The 24,273-nt window shown below is 38.9% G+C and overlaps 1 protein-coding gene across 8 annotated transcripts in view; it reads right to left on the reverse strand.

The window, feature by feature from the left end:
- Window positions 1-24,273, reverse strand: part of CRYZL1 (crystallin zeta like 1) — a 51,668-nt gene that overhangs the window by 13,701 nt on the left and 13,694 nt on the right. For all 8 annotated transcript variants that reach the window (XR_011648706.1, XR_011648707.1, XR_011648708.1 and 5 more), the window contains 3 exons: window positions 11,093-11,165; window positions 7,553-7,597; window positions 6,040-6,108 (listed from right to left, as the gene is read on the reverse strand). Coding sequence is in view for 5 of the 8 variants with exons in the window: in XM_058296190.2 (XP_058152173.1) it covers window positions 6,040-6,108; window positions 7,553-7,597; window positions 11,093-11,165 (187 nt within the window). In the remaining 3 variants the exon portion in view is untranslated. The remainder of the gene's footprint in view (window positions 1-6,039; window positions 6,109-7,552; window positions 7,598-11,092; window positions 11,166-24,273) is intronic.

A 24,273-nucleotide genomic window follows, 5' to 3' on the forward strand; every position in this document is an offset into this window, starting at 1 on the left:
TTTTGAGTGAAAGTAAAATTATTTTTTTTTATGCTTGAAAGAATGGCTTAAGAACTGAAAGCGCAAGACAGCCAGAAGAACACTCAACTTTTAAACTTTATCCTCAATATTCTGCAACAGGATTAACAAGACATTATTGAGAAGGCATTTGGGACCTAGTTCCTTGGTTTGGTGAAACAAGAGACTTACCTGAATTCAAAGTGACTAAAGTGCTGAGATTACATTAAGCAACCACCAGACAAGGAATTAACAGGAGACAGTAGATTTCACAAGAATAAGAGTTGTGGTGAACTGAAATTTTGTACCTACAAGTTTTAGGGACCTGATGTTATTACCTCTTTCACAAAAATTTGGGAGCTGCAACAGAACTTAGAGGTTCTGTGTGCTCATTTATAAAGTAAATGTACCTGGGATCTTGCCTTAATGTCATGCTGTTAGTCACCATTTTAAAATACTTCTTTTTAAAAACACTAAGGGGACCCAGAACCCCCTAAGTCCTCAGCATGTAGGCGCCTGAGTAGCCAAGGCATAAGTTAAAAGGTTAACAGCTCTTCCCAGAGGAGAGAGAATGCATAGATAGTAGCATAAACGATAATCTTCCCAAAGCAGTAAACGTCTTTCCTATGAGCAGAGTGAAAACACATCTCAAGACCCCACGTGTACTATTCAAGTGACCCTAGCAGGAACTCTGTTCTCATACCCTATGGAATGTCCTTGTTCTGAAACCCCTTAAATCACCCCTCATTTTCTCATCTCTTTGTGGAATGCTATCTTCATCTCTGAACCACCGCCTTCAGAGATTCTCTCCTGTCCATAAGTCCCAATAAATCTTATGCCTGACTAAAAGCCACATGTCTTCTTTGGTCTTGTGGCTCCACCAACTCGTGCCCTTTAGGAGTTGGGTTGTAACAAACACTTTACAGTATTTTTTTTCTCAAGGAATTGTTTTTTCTATGTACTTTTAAAATTTATTTTATTATTTTTTAATCTCTATGTATTTTTGTGGATTTTTTTTTACTATCCTCCAGAATAGTAGGAAAATAAGTGTTATTTTTTGGGGGTGTGTGTGTATGTGTGTGATTTGCTTGTCTTAGCTTAAACTTTATAGCTAGGAAATGCTGATATTCCAATTTGTTTTTGCATCTCCTATTTTATAATTCTTCAGGATTAAGCCATGCCAACATGAATCAGTTTTTTCTTTTCTTTTTTTAATAGTTCATCTTATATAATAGGGGTTCTTAATCTTTTTGTTCCATGGACCCCTTTGCCAGTCAGGTGAAGACCATGGACCATTTATTGAGTCCATACTCTACTGTGTATTATTTAATAAATATCACACTTGCACCAACATATCCCTACAAGACATATATATATTTTTTAAAATTTCAATTCAAGGTCGTGGACCCCTAGTTAAGAATCCCTGTCCTATAACAATTTAGGTTACAAATCAGTATTCAAGCCTGAGAATTCAAACAACAGTTTTTAGTTCACTAAAAACTCACCAAGGCTTTCAAAAGAATGGCATAATAAGGATCATCCATGGAAACTCTGGGGCCCAAAATAGTATAGTTTCCTGTAAAGCAGCCAGTGGTGACCCTCAGTTCTCAAATTGCTTATCAAAACAGCTGTGGAGCTGAAACTTTCATGCATGGTATTTGAAAGTGATCTTTATCTTTCAAAGGAAGAGAGATGCTTGGCTCCAAATATACATATAAATAAGCACATGCTACAAGTGCTGGAGAGGAGGCAAAGAAACAGGAACACTCCTTCACTATTGGTGGAATGTAAAATGGTGCAGATTCTGTGGAGGACAGTTTGGCAGTTCCTCAGGAAGCTAAATGTAGACGGCCATATGATCCAGCAATATGCTACTAGGAATATCTTCAGTAGAATCGAAAGCAAGGACACGAACATATATTTGCACACTATGTTATAGTAGCATTATTTATAATTGCTAAAAGGTGGAAACAAACTAAGTGCCAGTCAACTAATAATAGATAAATGTGGTATATGCATATGATGGAACATCATTCAGCTGTAAGAAGAAATGAATTTGAGATTCATATGACAACATGCGAGAACCCTGAGAATATAATGTTGAGTGAAATAAGCCAGGTACAAGAGGAATGAATATTGTATGGTCTCACTGATATGAACTAAACATGATGAATGAAATGAAGTTTAACTATAGAGAATACGTTAGTAGGAGATAGAACGTGGGTTGAGAAGGGGGAACTGATGCTGAATGTATATAAAATGTTTAATAATGCTGACTGTAAATATGTGGAAATGGATAAAGGTGATGGTAACACAGTAGAATGACTATAACTAACACTGCTGATTTAGAAATGTGAATGTGGTTCAAAGGGATAGTTTAGGGAGGTTAATGTTAATTGAAAGACAGCTAGAGGATAATCTAGGGACTGTATAACATAGACTATACATGGTAGATGATTATTGTGGTTAATAACACAAATACAAGAATGTTCCTCTTTTTTTTTTTTTTTAAGATTTACTTATTTATCTCTCTCCCCTTCCTCTCCCCCCTCCACAGTTGTCTGCTCTCTGTGCCCATTTGCTGTGTTCTTCTGTGACTGCTTCTATCCTGATTTATCAGCAGCACCAGGAATCTGTGTTTCTTTTTGTTGCATCATCTTGCGGTGTCAGCTCTCTGTGTGGGCGGCGCCATTCCTGGGCAGGCTGCACTTTCTTTCGCGCTGGGCGGCTCTCCTTATAGGGCGCACTCCTTGCGCGTGGGGCTCCCCTATGCAGGGGACACCCCTGCGTGGCAGGGCACTCCTTACGCGCATCTGCACTGCGCATGGGCCAGCTCCACACTGGTCAAGGAGGCCCGGGGTTTGAACCACGGACCTCCCATGTGGTAGGTGGATGCCCTATCCATTGGGCCAAGTCTGCTTCCCGAGACTGTTCCTCTTTTACAAGGTGTTAAGGATATGGTGATGTTTGGGGAAAATACAACCAATGTAACTTACAGACTGTTTATGAATTGTTTATGAATTCCAAAAATAGATACTGGATTATATTTGTAAACTGGTCTGTCCTTCCAGGCATCTTAGATTATACTGGATTCAGAGGTCTCACTTTTACTTGATTAAATAATGATTAAGGCTTTGACTGAGTCATGTCAGTAGGATACTGCATCCCTGCCCCCTTGGAGGGTGCAGACTCACAAAGAAACCACACCACAGAGAAGGGAGTTTGGAGTTTTAATGCTGGAGCCAGGGAAGTAAGCACACAGAAGAGCAGAGAGAAAGCTCGATTAGACATGGCAGAGGCCCTGGGAAGACAGATGAGTCATTCACCTGATAGTCTACAGCTGGCCACTGAGCCCAGAGAGAGGCAAGCCCCAGGAAGAGAAGAGCCCAGGAAGCCTGAACCCCTGCAGATGTCGGCAGCCGTCTTACTCTGACACATGGCAATAGACTTTGGTGAGGGAAGTAACTTATGCTTTATGGCCTGTTATCTGTAAGCTTCTACCCCAAATACCCTTTATAAAAACCACCCCATTTCTGGTATTTTGCATCAGCACCCCTTTGGCTGACTAATACATAGACTGTAGTTAACACTGTAATATTTTTGTAGCAAATGCCAAGAAAGTACTATATCAATGCTAAAGGCAAACTTTTCTGAACACAGGAGAAACAACTGGGTTTATTTTTACGATTCTAAATAAGAAAAATATACCTGGACAGAATTTTTTTTAGGAACTGGGAGCTGGGGATTGAACCTGGGACCTTGTATATGGGAAGCCGGTGCTCAACCACTGAGCCACATCAGCTCCCAAGTTGGTTTTTTCATTTGTTTTGCTGCGCCCCCTCTCCCCCGCTTTGGTTTGTTTTTCTTAGGAGACACTTTGAACTGAACCCAGGACCTCCCATGTGGCACTTAACTACTTGAGCCATTCGTTCTCCTGGACAGTATATTTTAAAGTAATGCTTTCATAATTTGTTAGGCTGCCTTTTGTATGTTGCTTTATTTTTTGAAATTGGAATAAAATTTACTAATTAAAAAAATAAGCACATGCAATACACTTCTGGAAAATTCTTTTGAAAATTAATTTTTAAGACTATAGTATTCCTTAGGAATTTTAGACAGTAAATGTCTTTAATTTAAATACAAATTACTTAAAAATTTGTAATTTTATAAATGAAATGTCAGTTTTGCTGGCCTTGTTCCAATCACTATGTAGACCATAAGTGGTGTATGATTTTTAATACTTCAAAATCTAAATTGATCTTTGACTCCAAAATGTCTGATTAGGTATTCTCTCATTGAAAAAAAAAAAAAACCTTGGAAAAATTTTAATGAAATAAGTTCAAGAACACATAAACTATCTTTGACCTATTGATAAGGTATAAAGACTAACATAACAAATCCCAGAATGAATTAGCATTCCAATCACATCTTCCCTTCCTTACAAAGGTAACCTACACCTGACTTTGTCACTCCCTACACCTTTTCTTTGTATCTTTAACTAATGTATGCTTCATTTTATGTTTTGGAAATTTGCATAAACAAATGGTATCATACTGTTTGTCTTCTTCTATGACTTGCTGTATTCACTCAATACTACTTATGAGAGTCATCTATCTTAAGATTGGATCTTACTTATTCTTTCTCATTCCTAGGAATTCCATTCTATGACTATCTTACAATTTAGTTATCCATTCTCCTGGGTTTTTCCATTTTTCTCACTATTACAAATCATGGTGCTATGAACTCTTGTGCATATCTCCTGTTGCACATCAAGTTTCTTGAGGGTACATAACTGTGAGGGGAACTGCATTACCATTACCTTTATTAGATGATGCTAAATTATCTTCTAATGCAATTGTACCAATTTATACTCCTAGTACATAAGAGGTTCCACAGTTTCACAAACTTCCCGATATGTGGGATGAGGGGACTTTCTAATTTTTTCAGTCTGGTGGGTGCATAATGGTATCTTTAAGTGGTTTTAATCAGCTTTTCCTTGATTTCAAAGAACATGCAGCACCTTTACAATAGTGTTTTGAGTGTGTGTGTGTATATATATATATATATATATAGGCAAGTATGTGGAACAGCAGGACATTTTATGCACTGGGAGTATTAATATATATATGTACATATTTTAAAAATTTAAATATTCAAGAAGTAAATTAATGTAAGAAAAATAATTAACATTTCAATTAAACTGAACACTGGTCAAAAGATATTAGTAATATGGGAAGTGGATTTGGCTCAACTGATAGAGCATTCGCCTACCACATTAAGAGGTCCAGGGTTCAAATCCAAGGCCTCCTGACCCGTGTGGTGACCTGGCCCATGCACAGTGCTGATGAGCTCAAGGAGTGCTGTGCCATGCAGAGGTGTCTCCCACATAGGGGAACCCCACGCATAAGGAGTGTGCCCCCAAGGAGAGCCGCCTTGTGTGCAAAAAACGCAGCCTGCCCAGGAGTAGTGCCGCACACAGAGACACAGATTCCTGGTGCGGCTCACAAGAATGCAAGCGGACAAAGTAGAACACACAACAAATGGACACAGTAGACAATTGGGGGGGGGATAAATAAAAAATAAATCTTAAACAAACAAACAAAAAACTCTTGCAAACTGTCTTTAACCCAATACCTTTGAAATTAAAAAAAAAAAAAAAAAAAAAAGATGTTAGCAATAGAATCCAAAGACAAGTATTCTTGATTCTTTCTTGTCTCTGACTCTACAGGTATGATCTAGATTATGTACATTTTAAATTTTAATTAATAACCAAAAGTAAGAAATTTAAAAATCTGTTTAGGGATTTAATTTTCAGAGCTCTTCCCATGGGCAGTCAAAGTGTAACTTACAGCTCTTTATACTTTTTAGTCTCAGTATGGATTTTAGATATAGGTACTGATCATAAGCTAGAAAGTATTCACACGATGAGCCAACAGTTATTTCTTAAGTATATACAGTAGATGCAAAGACATCAAAACTTGGCTAAAAACCACCCTCTGTAAACTAAGACTTCTATGAGCCACAGATGGAGGTGCCACATACCCAAACAGTGCTCATGTACCCTAAGCACTTCACAGAGTCCAGGGTCTTCGGAATCCAGGGGTAAAATTCCTAAAAATGACAATGAGAAATTTAAGGGAAAGTATCCAAATATGAATTCATTCCTAATAAGATGCTGATAAATATTAGTCTACATTTTGCTCAGTGGAATTTTGAGGAAAATGCTAGTAACTACTAGTGTGGAGAAGGGAGGAACTGCAGAAATACGGAAGGGAAGTGGACCATTCATTTGCTGACAGGAACACTGCACTGCCTGTACTCTTTCTCTCTTATTTCACCTGAGTCAGAGTAAAGACAATAGTCACTGGAAAGAGCAAGTCACAATCTTGGGGATGCCTGCATTTCCAGTTCTAATTGTCTTTGACACACAGCTACCTTCCCACAGTTTGGTTCCACAAGGTACCTCTCAGTAAGCTTCGTAAAATCACACTTTTCCTCTAGGCTAGTCTGATTCTATTTTTAGTCTCTTACAAAAAGAATCTTAAAGAATACAAAGTGTCACTGACTTCTGGGGTAGAAAAAAAGGTAAGAAAGACAGAAACCATCAGTTGTTCTGGAAAACACCCGAGTCAAAGGCAATACTGTACAAAGCTGATGAAAAACCTCCCTACAAATCTATTCTTTATTTTTTTGAGGCACCGAGGGCTGGGGATTGAACCCAGGACCTTGTATGTGGGAAGCCAGTACTCAACCACTGAGCCACACTGACTCCTGAGTTGGCTTTGATGTTTGTTTTGATTGTTGTTTTCGTTTTCTTTAGGAGGCACCGAGAATGGAACTCAGGACCTCCCATGTGGGAAGCAGATGCTCAACCTCTTGAGCCACATCTGCACCCCCCGCTACAAATATATTCTTAATTGCTTTAAGAATGCAGCAAGGCTAATCATTTTTTAAGTTTATTTGAATATCTTCTACGAAGAAACGGTAAGTTCAAGATAACTACTAAAGTCATGCATGGTATGTTTGTAATACAAGTATAAATATGTAAATACACTAAGAAAAATAGTACAGATTATGGACTTAACAAAAAATGAATTAAATGTTTCCAGTAAATGTTTAGTTTTACAAGACTAGTTAAGGGAGAAGCTCTGTACAATTCAAGTGGGATGAGGAAAAGGAGCATCTAGGTAATAGCTAAGGCAGTCAGTAGTCTTTAATAGGTGAGCTATGACCTTCCTTTACTCTGCAGCCTTCAGTGTGGCCACAGCCTGGGGACCTGTCAGGAAAAGGTTGTGTCAAGTACAGTAGCAACTATGGTTATCTTTCTTTCTCTGATATCTTTCTACAGCTAAATATTGACAAGTTTTAAATGTTCTGCTATGGGGATCAAACTCTCAATTTTTCTCATCAATGGACATCTGAGTACAAACTCTAAAAATCAGGAAAGTACTTTTGTATGAAGCTAGGCCACAATGAACAATGATAAATGTATAGAAAAAAGGAAGAGAAGACAGTAAGTAGATGACTTTAAATAAGACTATGAACTATAACTTACCAACTACTTCATCATCTGGTTGAAAGAACGATACCTTGCTTCCAACTAAAGAATGGGGAAAATTAATAATCAATATCATAAAGTCATTATACATAATTCTTATTTAACTATCAAAATAAATCAAAAGATCCATGGGTTTATAAAACGTTACTAAGCCAGAGAAATGGCCAAGAGTTTGTAGGGGTTTTCATGGGCTCTAAGGACTGCAGGATAGAACACTTGAAATCTGGACTCTGAAAATTTTGGGCCAGAATGGAAAAGGATGTCTCTGTGGCTCTGGTGCCTATTTAGCCAATATTAAGGGTAAAGAATTAAAGGAAAATAATCTATTCCACAGCTCCTACGATGATTACAATGCTGTCCATTCTTCCCATGGTGAGGCGAATCGTTTGTCATTATTTTAGTTGCAGAATCTTAGACATACATTGGGGAATTCTGATAAGAGTCATCTATAAAATTATTTTAAGAATATGGAAAAAATACTGGTTGGGTGCCAAAAAACTTTTTGGAAGTATACAGATATAATATAGCTATGTTTTCTTTGCATAGGTAGAGAATGAAGCCTCTATCATCAGTTTATTTGATTATTTTGGTTCAAATGAGGAAAAACAAGCATTGTTGAATGCATACCTGTGCCCAGCATTTTTAGTATCACGTTTAATCTTCATGATGTACCCATGAGGTAGGTAGTAGTATTCCTATTTAACAAATGAGGAACATGAGGTAGGCTGGGCAGTAAGGTGGAAGCTGAAACACAGAAGTGGTCTCTCTGTCTGGCTCTGGCAAAATGGCTCCAGATCTCATTTCTTGGTGCTCAGCAAGTCCCTCTAACTAATACTTTCAAGGACTCCTTTTGCATGTGCTTTTCTTTGAGTCCTTCCTGTGCTATTACTCCCCAATATTTCTGGCTTCTGATCCAGAGTTCTTTTCTTTCCTTTTTGGTGCTGATTCTAGTCCTCCTGAGACTATTTTGACCCTTTCTTCCTGGCCTCCTTGAGACTCCTTTTAACTGTCCCTTGAATGATGGTATTCCTAAGGGTTTCATGTGGTTTCCTTTTCTTCTCCATTTCTACTCTCTCCCTGGGTGAGCTCATTATATCTTTTATTTCAAGCATGACCTATATGCTGGCAACTCTCAAATACACACATTTCCACCATGCATTTTTCAGTCTTGACCTTAAACTCATATATAATTGCCTGCTGGATAACTCTGGTGAGATGTCACTTAGGCACCTTGAATTCAACATGTATAAATCTTCCTTCAAATCTGATACTCATCCTGTTATCACCAGGTGGCAACAATTCATACCTTAATCAGAATCCTGGAAATCATTCCTGGTTCTTTCCTGTTTTCTCATCCCCCACTTCCAATCAATTATTAAGTCCTATTGAATTTACTTCCTCAATATTTCTTGAAACTGTCCCTCCTCTCTACCTCTGCCACCACTGCCTAGGACATGGACTTTATTATCTTTTGCCTGTAAATCTACAACCCAGTCCTCTTGCCTAGCCTAGCCTGCCTCAGATTAACCCTTAATATGGCCATTTTAAAAGTTTCCCTAAAACCCAACCTGACATATGAAGCTCTCCATAAGCATGGCTCTTGCTTGTCCTCCTGCATCGTTTTTGGGGGGCAGGGAACAGTGTTCATATCATCAATAAAATATTTTGTCCAATTAACTTTTTGAGGTACTGGGACCAGCACTGAACCTGGGACCTTGTATGTGGGAAGCCAGTGCTCAACCACTAAGCCACACTGGCTCCTCTCAATATTCTGCCATATTTGAAGAAAAATTTTCTCTTGAAAATGTTTTCTGCTGCCAAATTTCTTCTTGGTGCCCCCCAGAATTTTATTTGTTCCAGCATACCAAATTCTTTGTCATTCTTACATACCTTACATTATCACTTGTTTCTTTGTCTTTGCTTATGATGTCCTTGCTGCCAAAGTTGATTCTCCTGCTGCCTGCCCCTTATTGCCTGGCCAATAACTACTTCCAAGAAGCTTTTTTTTCCCTGTCTGGCTGCTTCAGACTCCTGTCCTAGGAACTTTCATAAGTCTGCTCATATGTAGCTATCTCTCTTTCCCCTTTTTGAAGGCAGGAAGCTTGTCTTTTTTTTTTTTTTTTTTAAATATTTATTTATTATTATTTTTTTAACCTTGTCTTTTTTATCTTCATACTCTAAGTACCCAGCAAATACTCATTAAATGTGAAATAAATGAATGAATAATTGATAAATCATATTCCAGCATTATAGCTCTCATTTTTATATTTTCCTCAGTCTGAACAGGAAAAAAGGAGGGGAAATGGAATTATCACTTAGCTGTGTCAGAAGATTACACTGAGAAAGCATCAAATATGTTGTAGGGGAAACTCAATTATAGTCTAATCCACATTATCACATACTCACTTATTCATAAGAGCAAACATGTACTGATTGATCATGACCACCTGTTAGCAGTGCCTATTAAGAGTGGATCAATTTGGAAACAGTTTCAAATAATCAGGATAACTGTTCTGCATGTTAAGACCATTTTTTACTAAACAATACTAAAAAAAATTGAATGGCAGTCATAAAATCTTACTGGTTATTTCTCCCCAGAAACTATAATTCTCATTTTTGGATGCGCAAACTGTTTAACTAGTTCAATTTTAGGCAAACAGAAAAATTAGCATATATAGTTACTATTTGTGGTAGTTTGAAGCTGTATGTACCCCAGAAAACTATGTCCTTAAAGTTAATCCATTCCTGTGGGTAGGAACCTATAGTTAAGTAGGATCTTTTGATGAGGCTATTTCAGTTAATGTGTGACCTACCTAATTCAGGATGGGCCTTTTTTTTTTTAAAGATTTATTTTTCTCCCTTTCCCTGCCCCTCCCCCCAGTCTGCTCTCTGATCTTACTACTTACTAGAGTCCTTTTTGAATAGAATGAATACAGAGAGAGGGAGACAAAGCCACACAATGAAGACAGTGAAAGCAATGAAACAAGGGACAGAAAGGAGAGTCCAGTAGACTCTGCCAGGTGCCTTGCTATGTGGCAAAGGAACCACGGATGGATGGCAGCTGATCTTCAGGAAGAAAACACTGCCCTGATGATGCCTTGATTTGACATTTTCACGGCCTTAAAACTCTAAGCTTATAAAGCCAATAAATTCCCATTAAGCTGAACCATTTCATATAATATGCTTGCAGCATCTTAGGAAACTAAAACACTATTATATGAATTTTGGCTCAAAACTAACTTGCACAGTAATTTATGCTGTTTGTAAACATTATAAAAGGGATAAGACTGGTCATTCAATTTCAAATATTATTACTTGTGATTTAATATATAATGCATAAATGTTTGCTGAACTCTAATAAGCTATTAAATTACAAAACACCAATTAAGCACTATTTTACTTATAATCAGTAAAGAAAATGTTTCTATATAATTAAATTTTATATTTGAAAGGGTATGTATAATTTTAAATACTCGTAAGTCAATTAGCTAGGACTTAATTTCTTTTAAATACAGATATTTACATTTGTAAACTCACCATCTAACACAATTCCAGCAACCTCTCTTCCAACAGGAAAGAAATCCTTCTCCATCTTCATTTCGGCTAGAAGCTAAATCATGACAAAAGCTATTAACATGTTATGGTCAAGAATAAATCCTAGCCTCTTCTCATACATGAAGAAAGCAAGAGCAAAAATCAAACCAAAGAAAAAGAAAATATGATACAATTTTTGGAATGAAAGAGTTTACTATACTATTTTAAAGATAAAGTAGAAAACTTCTTAAAAGGTTTCTTTATAGAGTAGGATACCAAGAGTTTGCTGAGGAATTAGTTGAAATATAGGACTTAGGCATGAATACCAATTGTTCAAATCACAATTAACATCCCTTGTTTAACATCATGACTCTGCCAAATATGAAGGGAAATTATGGCTAAAACACTTCTTACTGGCTAAACATTGTACTGGTATCAGTCATCTCATTTAGGGGAGGTTTGAAAAGCACACAGGTGAAAAATGGGAATGTGTCCAGTGAGAATTAAAGGCTCTCCACTTCCACACCCTTAAAATCACTTGATTTTGGGTTGGGATGCAGGTGGGAAGAAGTGCCAGATATATATAGAGAAACTACCGCATGATTTCAGACTCATAGTGACAGGATTTTTATTTTTTAAAGAATAAATTATTTATTTATAAGAGACTAGTATTTTGTTAGGTTCCGACCACATTAATTATAAGTACTTGATTTTTGAAGTAACTGAGTATACTGAGATAAGCATGGAATTCTTACCACTTAATGCTTTCAAGAGTTATACTGATTCTAAAGAAGCTAAATGTATTTGCAGGTATCACATTATTTTAGGAACAGTAAGTAAAAAGATATCAAAATAATTCCCTTGTACATTCTTCTACTTTTCAATTTTTTGATCTCTTACATACATATACTTGATTACCAGAAAAATTTCTTTCTTAATGTGGAACTTTAACCTTTTCCTAAGATGTTTATATGACATTCTTAGAGAAATTCTGGGTGTTATACAGTATTTTTCCTATGCACATTTTTTAATTTTAATTTTTAAAGACGCGTTAGATTATATAAATGTTACATTAAAAATATAGGGGATTCCCATATGCCAAACCCTCCCCCTTCCATACCATTTCACATTAACCATATCCTTCATCAGTGTCATACATTTGTTACAATTGATGAACACATACTGAAGCACTGCTACTGTGTACTATAGTTTACATTATAGTTTATACTCCATCCCCCATAATTTTGTAGGTTATGACAAAATATATAAGGCCTGCATCCATCACTGCATTGTCTCGCAGGACAACTCCAAAGTCCCAAAAAATGCCCCCACATTACACATATAATTCTCTCTCCCTCCCATCAGAATCTCTGGTGGCCACTGCCTTTAAGGCAATGATAAAATTTCTTCTATTGCTAGAATAATACGTCTATAATAGAATAATAATAAGTCTACTTTGGTCCATTGTTCATTCTCCAATCTTGAGGATTATGCGATGGTGCTGCCCACTCTGTTTTTGATTGAGAGGGGGCTTGGATCCCATGGGGCAGATGGATGGACCTATTTTGCTTGCAGTTACAGACACTCTGTTCTTGGGGATGGGTGCTGTCTATCATCATCTCCTTGTTAGCTGTCCTGGGAATGTCCAATGAACTGGAAAGTAGTTGTTGCAACTTTGCTGAGATTCAGGGCTCAAATGGAACAGACCAAATATTAAGACTCTGGGACATATATTTAAGAGGTATAGTGCTAATTATGGGTTCAAATAAAAGGAGGAGAAGAGCCACATGAAGACTCACTATAAATGAGTCTAACCCTGTTGTTACACTGGGGAGCATAAATTCCAAAGTAAGGCCCATTGACAGGGTGCCAAATTCTTGAGCTAGTCTGCCCTGCTTACACTGTTTGGTTACAGCCCTCAGGAGCCCCACTGTTTGAGGCACTGTTTACTGTGGCAGTCAATAAGATCCTGCTGAGATGTGCATAAGTGTAACCTCTGGAATGATCTCCAGACTCACTCTAAATCTCTTAGCCATAAAAACTCATTTGTATTTAATATTTCCCCATTTTGGTCAAGGTCTTTTTCAATATACATTTCTAGATGGCTATGCACACTTTATAGTTATAATCATAGTTTTATTTATTTTTTTAAAGATTTATTTTTTATTTATTTCTCCCCGCCACCCCAGTTGTCTGCTCTCTGTGTCCATTCCCTGTGTGTTCTTCTGTGACCGCTTCTATCCTTATCAGCGGCACTGGGAATCTGTTTTTCTTTTTGTTGCGTCATCTTGTTGTGTCAGCTCTCCTTGTGTGCGGCGCCATTCTTAGGCAGGCTGCACTTTCTTTCGCGCTGGGCAGCTCTCCTTACAGGGCGTACTCCTTGCGCATGGGGCTCCCCTACGCAGGGGACTACCCTGCGAGGTACAGCACTCCTTGTGTGCATCAGCGCTGAGCATGGGCCAGCTCCACACGGGTCAAGGAGGCCCGGGGTTTGAACTGCGGACCTCCCATGTGGTAGACAGACGCCCTAACCACTGGGCTAAGTCTGCTTCCCATAATCGTAGTTTTAGCAATTGCATTCCACCTCCTTCACGTACCATAAGCATGGTCTTATGTCACTGCACAGTTTTCATGACCATCATGTTTAATAGTTGCATAATAGTTCATTAAATTGATTTTATCGTAATTTACCATTTTCTTCTGTTAGACATAGGTATTATTTCCTAGACTGGGATATGAACGGATTTTGGTGGCTTTAAAAAGAATGTCTTGGAAGGAATGAACACAGAACTCTGTAAAGACCAGTACTATATTATGTTCAGTGGAAGGACATTAGGAGAACTCACTAATTTACTTTTCATATCACACCCATGTCCCAGAGTTGCTCAGTGGAAGCCCAGAATCATGTTCTGTAACTTTCCTAAATGTGACTTTATAGAAAACTTTTAGATTGTTAAGAATTTATGGTGACAATATAATCCAATAAGTTAAGGGCTCAGTAAACTATGGTATTAATCTTTTTTGTCTTCCTTTATTAGAGAGTTTGTGGGTTTACAGAGCAATCCTGCATAAAATACAGGATTCCCATATAACACCCCACCACCACCACCTTGCATTAGTGTGGAATATGTTAGAATTTATGATACCACCTTTTTTTTTTCCTGAGGTACTGGGGGTCCAGGGATTGAAACTGGGACTTCATATGTGGAAAGCTGGTGCTCAACCACTGAGCCACATCAGGTTTCTGAGTTTTTTTTTTTGTTTGATTTGCTTATTTTTGTTTTTTCTAGGAGGCACTGGGAACTGAAACCAGGACTTCCCATTGTGAAGCAGGTGCTCGACTGCTTTAGTCACATTTGCTCTCATATGATATCACATTTTAATCATTGTACTGTTAATTAAAGCCCATGGTTTAACTTAGGATTCGCTGTTAGTGTAGTATAGTTCCATGGATTTAAAAAAAAAATTTATATTTTTATTCTATTACCATATATACAATCTAACATTTCCCCTTTTAATCATGTTCAGAGATATTCATTTCAGTATTGTTAATTTCGTTCAAAATGTTACGCTACCATTACCATATCCATTACCAAAACATTTCCATCATTCCAAATAGAAACTCTGTACATTTTAAGCCTTAACTTGCCATTCACTAGTCCCACCCCCATTCCCTGGTAACCTATTCTGGATTCTGACTTTATGAGTTTGCTTATGCTAATTGTTTCAAATCAGTGAGATCATACAAAATTTATCCTTCTGTGTCTGGCTTTATTTCACTCAACAGGATGTCTTCAAGGTTTACCCAGGCTGTCGTGTGTATCAGGACTTCAATCCTTTTCATGGCTGAATAATATTCCATTGTACGTATAAGCCACATTTTATTTATCCATTCATCGGTTGATGGACACTTGGGCTACTTCCATCTTTTGGCATTTGTGAATAATGCTTCTATGAACATTGGTGTGCACATATCTGTCTAAGCCCCTGCTTTCAATTCTTTTGGGTATAACCTAGTAGTGAGATTGCTGGGTCATAAGGTATCATATGGTAGTTCTATACCTAGCTTCCTGAGGAACTGCAAAACTCTCTGCAACCGCAGCTGTGCCATTTTATATTGCCATTAGCAATGAATGTTTCTATTTCTCTGCATCCTATCACTTTTTTAAAAAAATAGCACCCATTTTATGGATGTGAAATGGTGTCTCATTGTGGTTTTCATTTCATTTCCCTGATGACTAATGATGTTGAGCACCTTTTAATGTGCTTTCTGGCCATTTATGTATCTTCTTAGGAAAGATGTCTGTCTAAGATGTGCCCATTTTAAAATTATTTGTCTTTTTGTTGCAAAGCTGAAGGAATTCTTTACATATACTGGATGTTACCTTTATTGGATGTATGCATTCCAATATTTTATCCCATGTGCAGACTGTCTTTTAAATTTTCAGGATAAAGTTCTTTGAGGTACAAAATATTTATTTTGATGAGATCCCATTTATCTATTTTTCCTTTTGTTGCTTGTGCTTTGGGTGTAACGACTAAGAAACCATTGCATAACACAAGGTTCTGAAGATGCTTTCCTACATTTGATAGTTCTAGCTCCTATATTTAGGTCTTTAATTGACTTTGAATTGATTTTTGTATATGGTGTGAGGTAAGGGTCCTCCTTCATTGCTTTTGCAAATGGAGATCCAGTTTTCTGAGTACTACTTGTTGAAGAGACTATTCTTTCCCTGTTGAGCTGTCTTTGCCACCTTGTCAAAAATCAGTTGGATATAAATGTGAGGGTTGACTTCTGAGCCTTCAATTCAATTCAATTAGTCTAAATGTCTGACCTTGTGCCAATACCATGCTGGGTTTAAGATTTAATTTATTTCTCCCTTCCTCGACGTGGTTTGCACTCGCTGTTTACTCTCTGGTTCATCTTTTTATTTTAGGAGGCACTGGGAACCATACTTGGAACCTCCTATGTGGGAGGGAGGCACCCAATCACTTGAGCAACCTCTGCTCCCTGCTTATTGTGTCTCTCATTGTGTTTCCTCACTGTGTCTCTTTGTAGCATCATCTCACTGCATCATCTTGCTGTCCCAGGTTGTTTTGTCAGCTCACTGTCTTGCTCTCATCTGTCTTCTTTAGGAGTTATGGGGAACCAAATCTGGAATCTGCCAAGTGGTAAGTGGGTGCCCAGCTGCTTAAGCCACATCCACTTCCCACCATGCTGTCTTGATTACTGAGGCTTAGTAAAAGGTTGTTAAGATTGGGAAGAGTGAGTCCTCCAATTTCATTCTTCTTTTTCAAGATGGCTTTAGCTATTGGTGCCCCTTAGCCTTCCATATAAATTTAAGGATTGGCTTTTCCATTTCTGCAAAGAAGATTGTTGGAATTTTGATTGGGATTGCACTAAATCTATAAATTGCTTTGGGTAGTGATGGTTAGGCTAATGTGCCCTGTTGTTTGGTCAAGCAAGCACTAGGCTAATAAAAGGACATTTATGGCCTTTAGTGATCAGTAAGTTTACTGTATAGATGATTGATAACATCTACAATCAACCAAGGAGACTGCTGTCAGCAATGAGGGATGTTTTATCCAATCAGATGAATGCTTTAAAAGGGGAAGAGATTTCAGCATTCAGAGAGAATTTTCCAGTTTGACTTTCACAGCCACTGTCTCCTGGGAACTCATCAAGGACCTTCACTGAAGCCCCTGGTTTGCAGCCGGCCTGTGGATTTGGATTTGTGCAGCCCCATGGTCACAAAAGATAATTTTATAAAATCTTATACTATTTACAATGATCTCCTGTTGATTGTTTCCTTAGAGAGCCCTGATTAACACAGCTGAGTACCAGGAATGTTCTTGAGGAACAGAATCTTATATATGGGATTTCTGAAGTGGTTCTGGGAGTTTTGCAGTTGGCTCTCTACTCTAATTAGACTCAAGGGTACTAATGACTCCCCTTCCAATAACCAAGAGTCCACTAATTGTGCATGCCATGACTTGGCACTGGAGATTCACAATACATCATCACTGGATTCCCCTACTTCCATGCTTGTAGGAGATAAGGATCTTGGTAAGAGAGTTTTCAACACTTTGAACAGAATTTTGTTAAATCAAAAGGTACAATGATGTTTGCTGGCTCCTCCTAGATACTCTCGGTAGTTACAAAAGGGATGAACCAAAGGCTTCAAATTTGCTACTTAAACACAGCACGAATGATGTGAAAAGTTTCTGTGTGCTCTGAAAGAAAACCTTGTTTCCTACAGCCACCGAATTGAGAGCTCTGAAAACCAGACTCAGAGCCTCATTGTAAGAGTAGCAGAGTTACAAAGGAAACCTAAATCTCAACCTTGCTGGGTGTCTGCTGTTAAAGTGAAGGCACTGATTGGAAAGGAGTAGAACCCTGAGGATTGGGATGAAGACATATGGGATGATGATGATACAGGTGGGGACCCTGGAACCCTAAATTCTGCTGAAACTTTTCCAGGTAAACCTGTGATGGCCTGCCCTGTGGAGACCACACAAAGTCAACCTTGTATCACCCAGCCTCCAGCCTGCCCCAGGGAGTCGAACCTCCTTCCAGCCCTGAGGTGGGTACCAGCCAAACTAAAGCCTACAGGCCTCAGCCTCTGGCCTGGCCCAGGGAATCTGGACCTCCTCCCAGCCCTGAGGCTGGTACCAGTCAAACTCCAGCATGCATTGCCCAACCTCCACCCTGCCCTGAGGAATCTATCTTCCAACCCCTGCCTGAAGAGATTAATCCTGTCTCATCAGATGAAAATGCAAAGGAATGCCCTGAGGTCAGTAGTTTGCAAGGCATTTCTACTAAACCTTCTCTTTACCCACCCCCACCACCCCTCTCTATACTCTAAAAGAAGTTCAAGAGTTTTCAAGAGAAATCAGGGGAATATGTGTGGGAATGGATACTAAGGGTATGGGATAATGGTGGAAGGAATATAAAGTTGGATCAGGCTGAAATTTATTTATTGATTTATTGATTTATTGATATGGGTCCACAAAGCCGAAATTCTGATTCAACGTTATAGCTTGAGGGGTTAGAAAGGGCTCTAACAGTTTGGGTGGCTGACTGAAACACTGACCAAAAGATGTCCTAGCATGCCTGAGGTTGACATGCCTGATTTACCTAGTATACAGTAGAAGAGGGAATTCAAAGGAGGTTATTCACCAAAGACAAGGTGGGTGTGACTAGCACAAGGAAAGGCAGACTCAAAGCAGCAATCAAATAGTCCTGCCATCCTCTGCATATAACTACTCTCCTTTTGAGAAACAGCTTTTGGTCTGCTACTGGCCTTAATAGATACTGAATGATTAACCATGGGCTACCAAATTACCATGAGAGCTGAGTTGCCTATCATGAGCTGGGTATTGTTTGACTCACCAAACTGTCATAAAGTTGGGTGTGCACAGCAGCACTACATAATAAAACAGAAGTGGTATACATGAGATATGGATCAAATGATTCCAGAAGGCACAGGTAAGTTATATGAGGAAGTAGCCCAAATGCCCATGGTCACCACCTCTGCCACATTACCTTCTCTTTCTCAGCCCACAGATTTGACCTCTTGAGTTCTTTACAATCAGGTGACCGAGGAAGAGAAAACTCAGGCCTGGTTTCCAGACGGTTCTGCATGATATGCAGGTACCACCCAAAAGTGGACAGCTACAGCACTGCAGCCCCTTTCTGGGGTATCCCTGAAGGACAGTGGTGAGGGCAAACACTCCCAGTGGGCAGAACTTCGAGCACTGTACTGGCTGTTCATTTTGCTTGGAAGGAGAAATGGCCAGATATTTGTTTCTAAACTGATTCAAAGGCTGTTGCCAATGGTTTGGCTGATGATCAGGGACTTGGAAGGAACATGATTGGAAAACTGGTGACAAAGAGGTCTGGGGAAGAGGTATGTGGATAGATGTTTCTGAGTGGGCAAAAAATATGAAAATAATTGTGTCTCACATGAAGCCCACCAGAGGGTGACTTCAACAGTGGAAGATTTTAATAATCAAGTAGATAAGATGACCTGCTCTGTGGCTAATGCCGTCTTTCCCTAGCTACTCCTGTCAATGCCTAATGGGCTCATGAACAAAGTGGCCATGGGGTAGGGATGGAGGTTATGTATGGGTTCAGCAACATGGACTTCCCTCACCAAGGCTGACTTGGCTACAGCCACTGCTGAGTGTCCAATCTGCCAGCACCAGACCCACACTCAGACCCTGTTATGGCACCATTCCTGGAGGTGATCAGCCCGCTACCTGGTGGCAGGTTGATTACACTGGACCACTCTGATCATGGAAAGGGCAGCAGTTTATTTAAACTAGAGTAGACACATACCCCGACTATGGGTTTGCATTCCCTGCAGGCAATGCTTCCTCCAAAACTACCATCTGTGGACTTACCGAATGTCTTATCCACTGGTATGGTATTCCATACAGAATTGCTTCTGATCAAGAAACCAGTTTCACAGCAAATGATGTGTGGGAATGGGCACATGCTCATGGAATTCACTGCTCTTACCATGTTCACCATTATCCTGAAGCAGGTAGACTGACAGAACAGTGGAATGGCCTTTTGAAGACTCAATTATGGTGCCAACTAGGTGTCAATACCTTGTAGGGCTTGGGCAATGTTCTCCAGGAGGCTGTGTATACTCTACATCAGTGTCCACCCTCTGGTGCTGTTTCTCCCATAGCCAGGATTATCGGGTCCAGGAATCAAGGGGTGGAAATGGGAGTGCCACCACTCACTATTACCCCTAGTGATCCAGTAGGAAAATTTTTTGCTTCCTGTCCCTGCAACCTTAAGCTTTGCTGGTCTACAGATCTTAGTTCCAAAAGGAGGAGTACTTCCTCCAAGGAACACAATAATGATTCCATTGAACTGGATGTTAAGGCTGCCAACTGGCCACTCTGGGCTCCTCTTACCTCTGAATCAACAGGCAAAGAAGGGAATTACTGTACTGGCTGGGGTGATTGATTTTGACTATCAAGGGGAAATAGGACTGCATTTACATAATGGGTGTAGCAGTTTGATATGGTTATGAATTCCAAAAAATAGATATTGGATGATGTTTGTAATCGGGTCTGTACCTGGGCATGATCCAGTTATGACTGGGGCTTTGATTAGGCCATGTCATTAGGGCATTGGTGGATAGGGCCTCACAGATAAAAGGCACTGCAAAGGACAGAACTGAGGGTTTTTGAGGTTGGGAGTTTTGATGTTGGAGTTTAATGCTGAAACCTTAAGCTGGAGCCCTGGGAAGTAAGTTCACAGAGCAAACAGAAGACCCTGGAAGAGAGGAACCCAGGAAGCCTGAACCTTAGCAGACATCGGCAGCCATCTTGTTTCAACACATGAAAATGGACTTTGGTGAGGGAAATAACTTATGCTTTTTGGCCTGGTATCTGTAAGCTCCTACCCCAAATAAATACCCTTTATAAAAACCAACAAATTTCTGGTATTTTGCATCAGCACCCCTTTGGCTGACTAATACAATGGGGATAAAGAAGAGTTTGCCTGGAATACCGGAGATTCTCTAGGGCATCTCTTAGTACTGCCACGCCCTGTGATTAAAGTCAATGGAAAATTGCAACAACCTAATTCAAGCAGGACTAACAAGGGCCCAGAATCTTTAGGAATGAAAGTCTGGGTCATTGCACCAGGCAAAGAACCACCGCCAGCCGAGGTGCTTGCTGAGGATAATGGAAACATGGAATGGGTAGTGGAAAAAGGTAGTGATAAATATGAACTTTGGCCACATGAGCAGTTACAGAAACAAGGACTGTAATGGGCATGAATCTTTCTTCCTTGTTTTCTTATGAGTATGACTGTATATGTATATAAAATGAATATCTTTGTTTTCTTCCTTAACCTTTTCCCTTATATTACAAGTGGTATTACTTTCAAGTCATAATATTTAAGGATGTCAAGTATAAGAGTAAATATTACCCAAGGACTTGTACCCTATTATGTACAGCTTTAATGTGTTTCCGGTTCTATGCAGGACAGTTGAATACTGTTAGGCGAAAATATATATATCCATGTCTCTTATTGTTTTTATTTAGAGACTAAGAATGGTTAAGGTGGGAAACGGACTTTGGCCCAGTGGTTAGGGCGTCCGTCTACCATATGGGAGGCCCGCGGTTCAAGCCCCGGGCCTCCTTGACCCGTGTGGAGCTGGCCCATGCGCAGCGCTGATGCGCGCAAGGAGTGCCCTGCCACGCAGGGGTGTCCCCCGCGTAGGGGAGCCCCACGCGCAAGGAGTGCACCCATAAGGAGAGCCGCCCAGCGCGAAGGAGGGAGCAGCCTGCCCAGGAATGGCGCCGCCCACACTTCCCGTGCCGCTGACGACAACAGAAGCGGACAAAGAAACAAGACCGCAGCAAAAAGACACAAAAAACAGACAACCGGGGGAGGGGAGGGGAATTAAATAAATAAAAAAATAAATCTTTAAAAAAAAAAAAAAAAAAAAAAAAAAAAAAAAAGAATGGTTAAGGTAATGTGTATGGTTGCCAAGTTGACAAGGAGTGGACTGTGATGGTTAGGCTAATGTGTCAACTCAGCTAGGAAATTGTGCCCAGTTGTCCTGTCAAGCAAGTTAGTCACCAGTGAGTTCGCTGACTGGATGGCTGATTATATCTACAATCAGCCAAGGAGACTACTGTCAGCAATGAGGGATGTTTTATCCAATCAGATGAATACCTTAAGCGGGGAAGTGATTTCAGCATTCAGAGAGAATATTCCAGCTTGACTTTGGAAAGCCAATGTCTCCTGGGAATTCATCAAGGATTTTCACTGGATTTGCAGCCTGCCGGTGGAATTTGGACTTGTGCATCCTCATGGTCACGTCACAGAATTTGATAAAATCTTATACTATTTACAGATATCTCCTGTTGATTCTGTTTCCCGAGAGAATCCTGACTACAGGTAGGACTGACATCTTAATGATATTTAGTTTTCTAATTCATTAACATGAAATATCCTTTTATTTATTTAGGTCTTCTTTAATTTCTTTTAGCAATGTTCTGTAGTTTTCTATGTGTAAATCCTTTACATCCTTGGTTAGATTTATTCTTAGATATTTGAGTCTTTCAGTTGCTATTAAATGTAAAATTTTATTTTCTTGATTTCTTCTTCTGACTGTTCATTGTTTATATATAGAAAAACTACTGACTTTTGGGTATTGACTTTGTACCCCGCCACTTTGCTGAATTCATTTATTAGCTCTAGGAGCTTTGCTGTGGATTTTTCAGTATTTTCTGTATATAGGATCATGTCATCTGCAAATGGACAGTTTTACTTCTTTTCCTAGTTGGACACCTTTTATTTCTTTTTCTTGCTAACTGCTCTGGAAAGAATTTGTAGTACAATGTTGAACAACAGTGGTGATAGCAAGCATCCATGCCTTGTTCCCAATATCAACCAGAAAGTTTTCAGTTTTTCACCATTAAGTGGATACTAGCTATGGGCCCTTCCTATATGACCTTTATCATGTTGAGGAGGTTTCCTTTTATTCCTAGTGTTCTAAGTGTTTTTAACAAGGGTGCTGGATTTTGTCAAATGCCTTTTCTGCGCCTGTGAGTCCTGCCCCACTTCATTCTGTTAATGTGGTATAGTCCCTTAACTGATTTTCTTATGTTGAAACAACTTTACATAGAGGGATAAGTCCCAATTGATCATGGTGTATAATTCTTTTAATATATGTTGTTGGATTTAGTTTGCTAGTATTTTGTTGAGAACTTTTACATCTCTATTCATAAGAGATATTGGTCTGTAGTTTTCTTGTGTTATCTTTTTCAGGCTTTGGAATAAGGGGGATGATGGTCTCATTGAATGAATTAGGGAGTGTTTTGTCTTTTTCAATTTATGGAAGAATTTGAGCAGAATTGGAGTTAAGTCTTGGAATGATTCATAGAATTATCCTGTGAAACTATCTGGCCTTTGGCTTTTCTTTGCTGTGAGGTTTTTGATTACTGAGTCAATCTTTTTACTAGTAATTGGTTTATTTAGATCTTCTATTACTTTTTGAGTCAATGTAGGTAGTTTGTGTGATTTAAGAATCTGTTCATTTCATCCAGGTTATCTAATTTATTGGCATACAGTTGTTCATAGTATCCACTTATAGTCAGTCCTTTTCATTTCTGCAGTATAGGTAGTAATGTCCACCTTTTTATTTTTGATTTTCATTATTTGCATTTTCTTTTTCTTTGTCAGTCTAACTAAAGGTTTGTTGAGTTCATTGGTCTTTTCAAAGAACCAGCATTTGTTTTTTTTTATTCTCTTATTGCATTTTTGTATTTTCCATTTCATTTATCTCTGCTCTAATCTTTTGTTATTTCCTTCCTTCTGTTTGCTTTGAGTTTAGTTTTTATTTTTTCTAGTTCTTCCAATTTTGGGGTTAGGTTTCTGAATTAAATACTTTTTTCATTTTTAATGTAAGCATTTAGAGTTACTAATTTTCCCTCAGCACTGCCTTCACTGCATTCCATAAGTTTTGGCATGTTTATTTTCATTTTCATTTACCCTCAAGATATTTCCTAATTTTGTTTCTGGTTTCCTCTTTATCTCATTGGTTGTTTAAAAGTATGTTGTTTAATTTCCACATATCTGTGACTTTTTCCTTTTTCCCTATTATTCATTTCTAGCTTCATTACACTACTGTTGGAGAATATACTTTGTATGACATCAGTATTTTTTAATTTATTGAGACTTGTCATGTGACCCAACATATGGACTATCCTGGAGAATGATCCATGTGCACTTGAGAAGATCCATGTGTGTATTCTGTTTTTGTTTGGTAAAGTGTTCTATACATGTCTGTTAGGTCTGATGGTTTAGTGTATCAGTCAAGTCCTGCACTTCCTGACTGATCTTCTGACTAGATGTTCTATCCATTAATGAGAGTGGTGTGTTAAAGTCTCTGTATTAGTCAGCCAAAGGGGTGCTGATGCAAAGTACCAGAAATCTGTTAGCTTTTATAAATGGTATTTAAGTGGGGTAAAAGCTTACAGTTCTAAGGGACTAAAGAGTCCAACCCAAGGTTGTTTTTTCACCAAAGTCAGTTACTACATGTTAAAACAAGATGGCAAGCTATATCTCTCTGGTCTCTCCTTCCTTCTTACTCTTAAGTCTATGTTGGCCTAGGTTCTTCTGAACTTAGCTGTATGCTGGCATAGGG

The sequence above is a fragment of the Dasypus novemcinctus genome, chromosome 4 (assembly GCF_030445035.2).
Source record: "Dasypus novemcinctus isolate mDasNov1 chromosome 4, mDasNov1.1.hap2, whole genome shotgun sequence".
In the NCBI taxonomy this organism is placed as follows: Eukaryota; Metazoa; Chordata; class Mammalia; order Cingulata; family Dasypodidae; genus Dasypus; species Dasypus novemcinctus.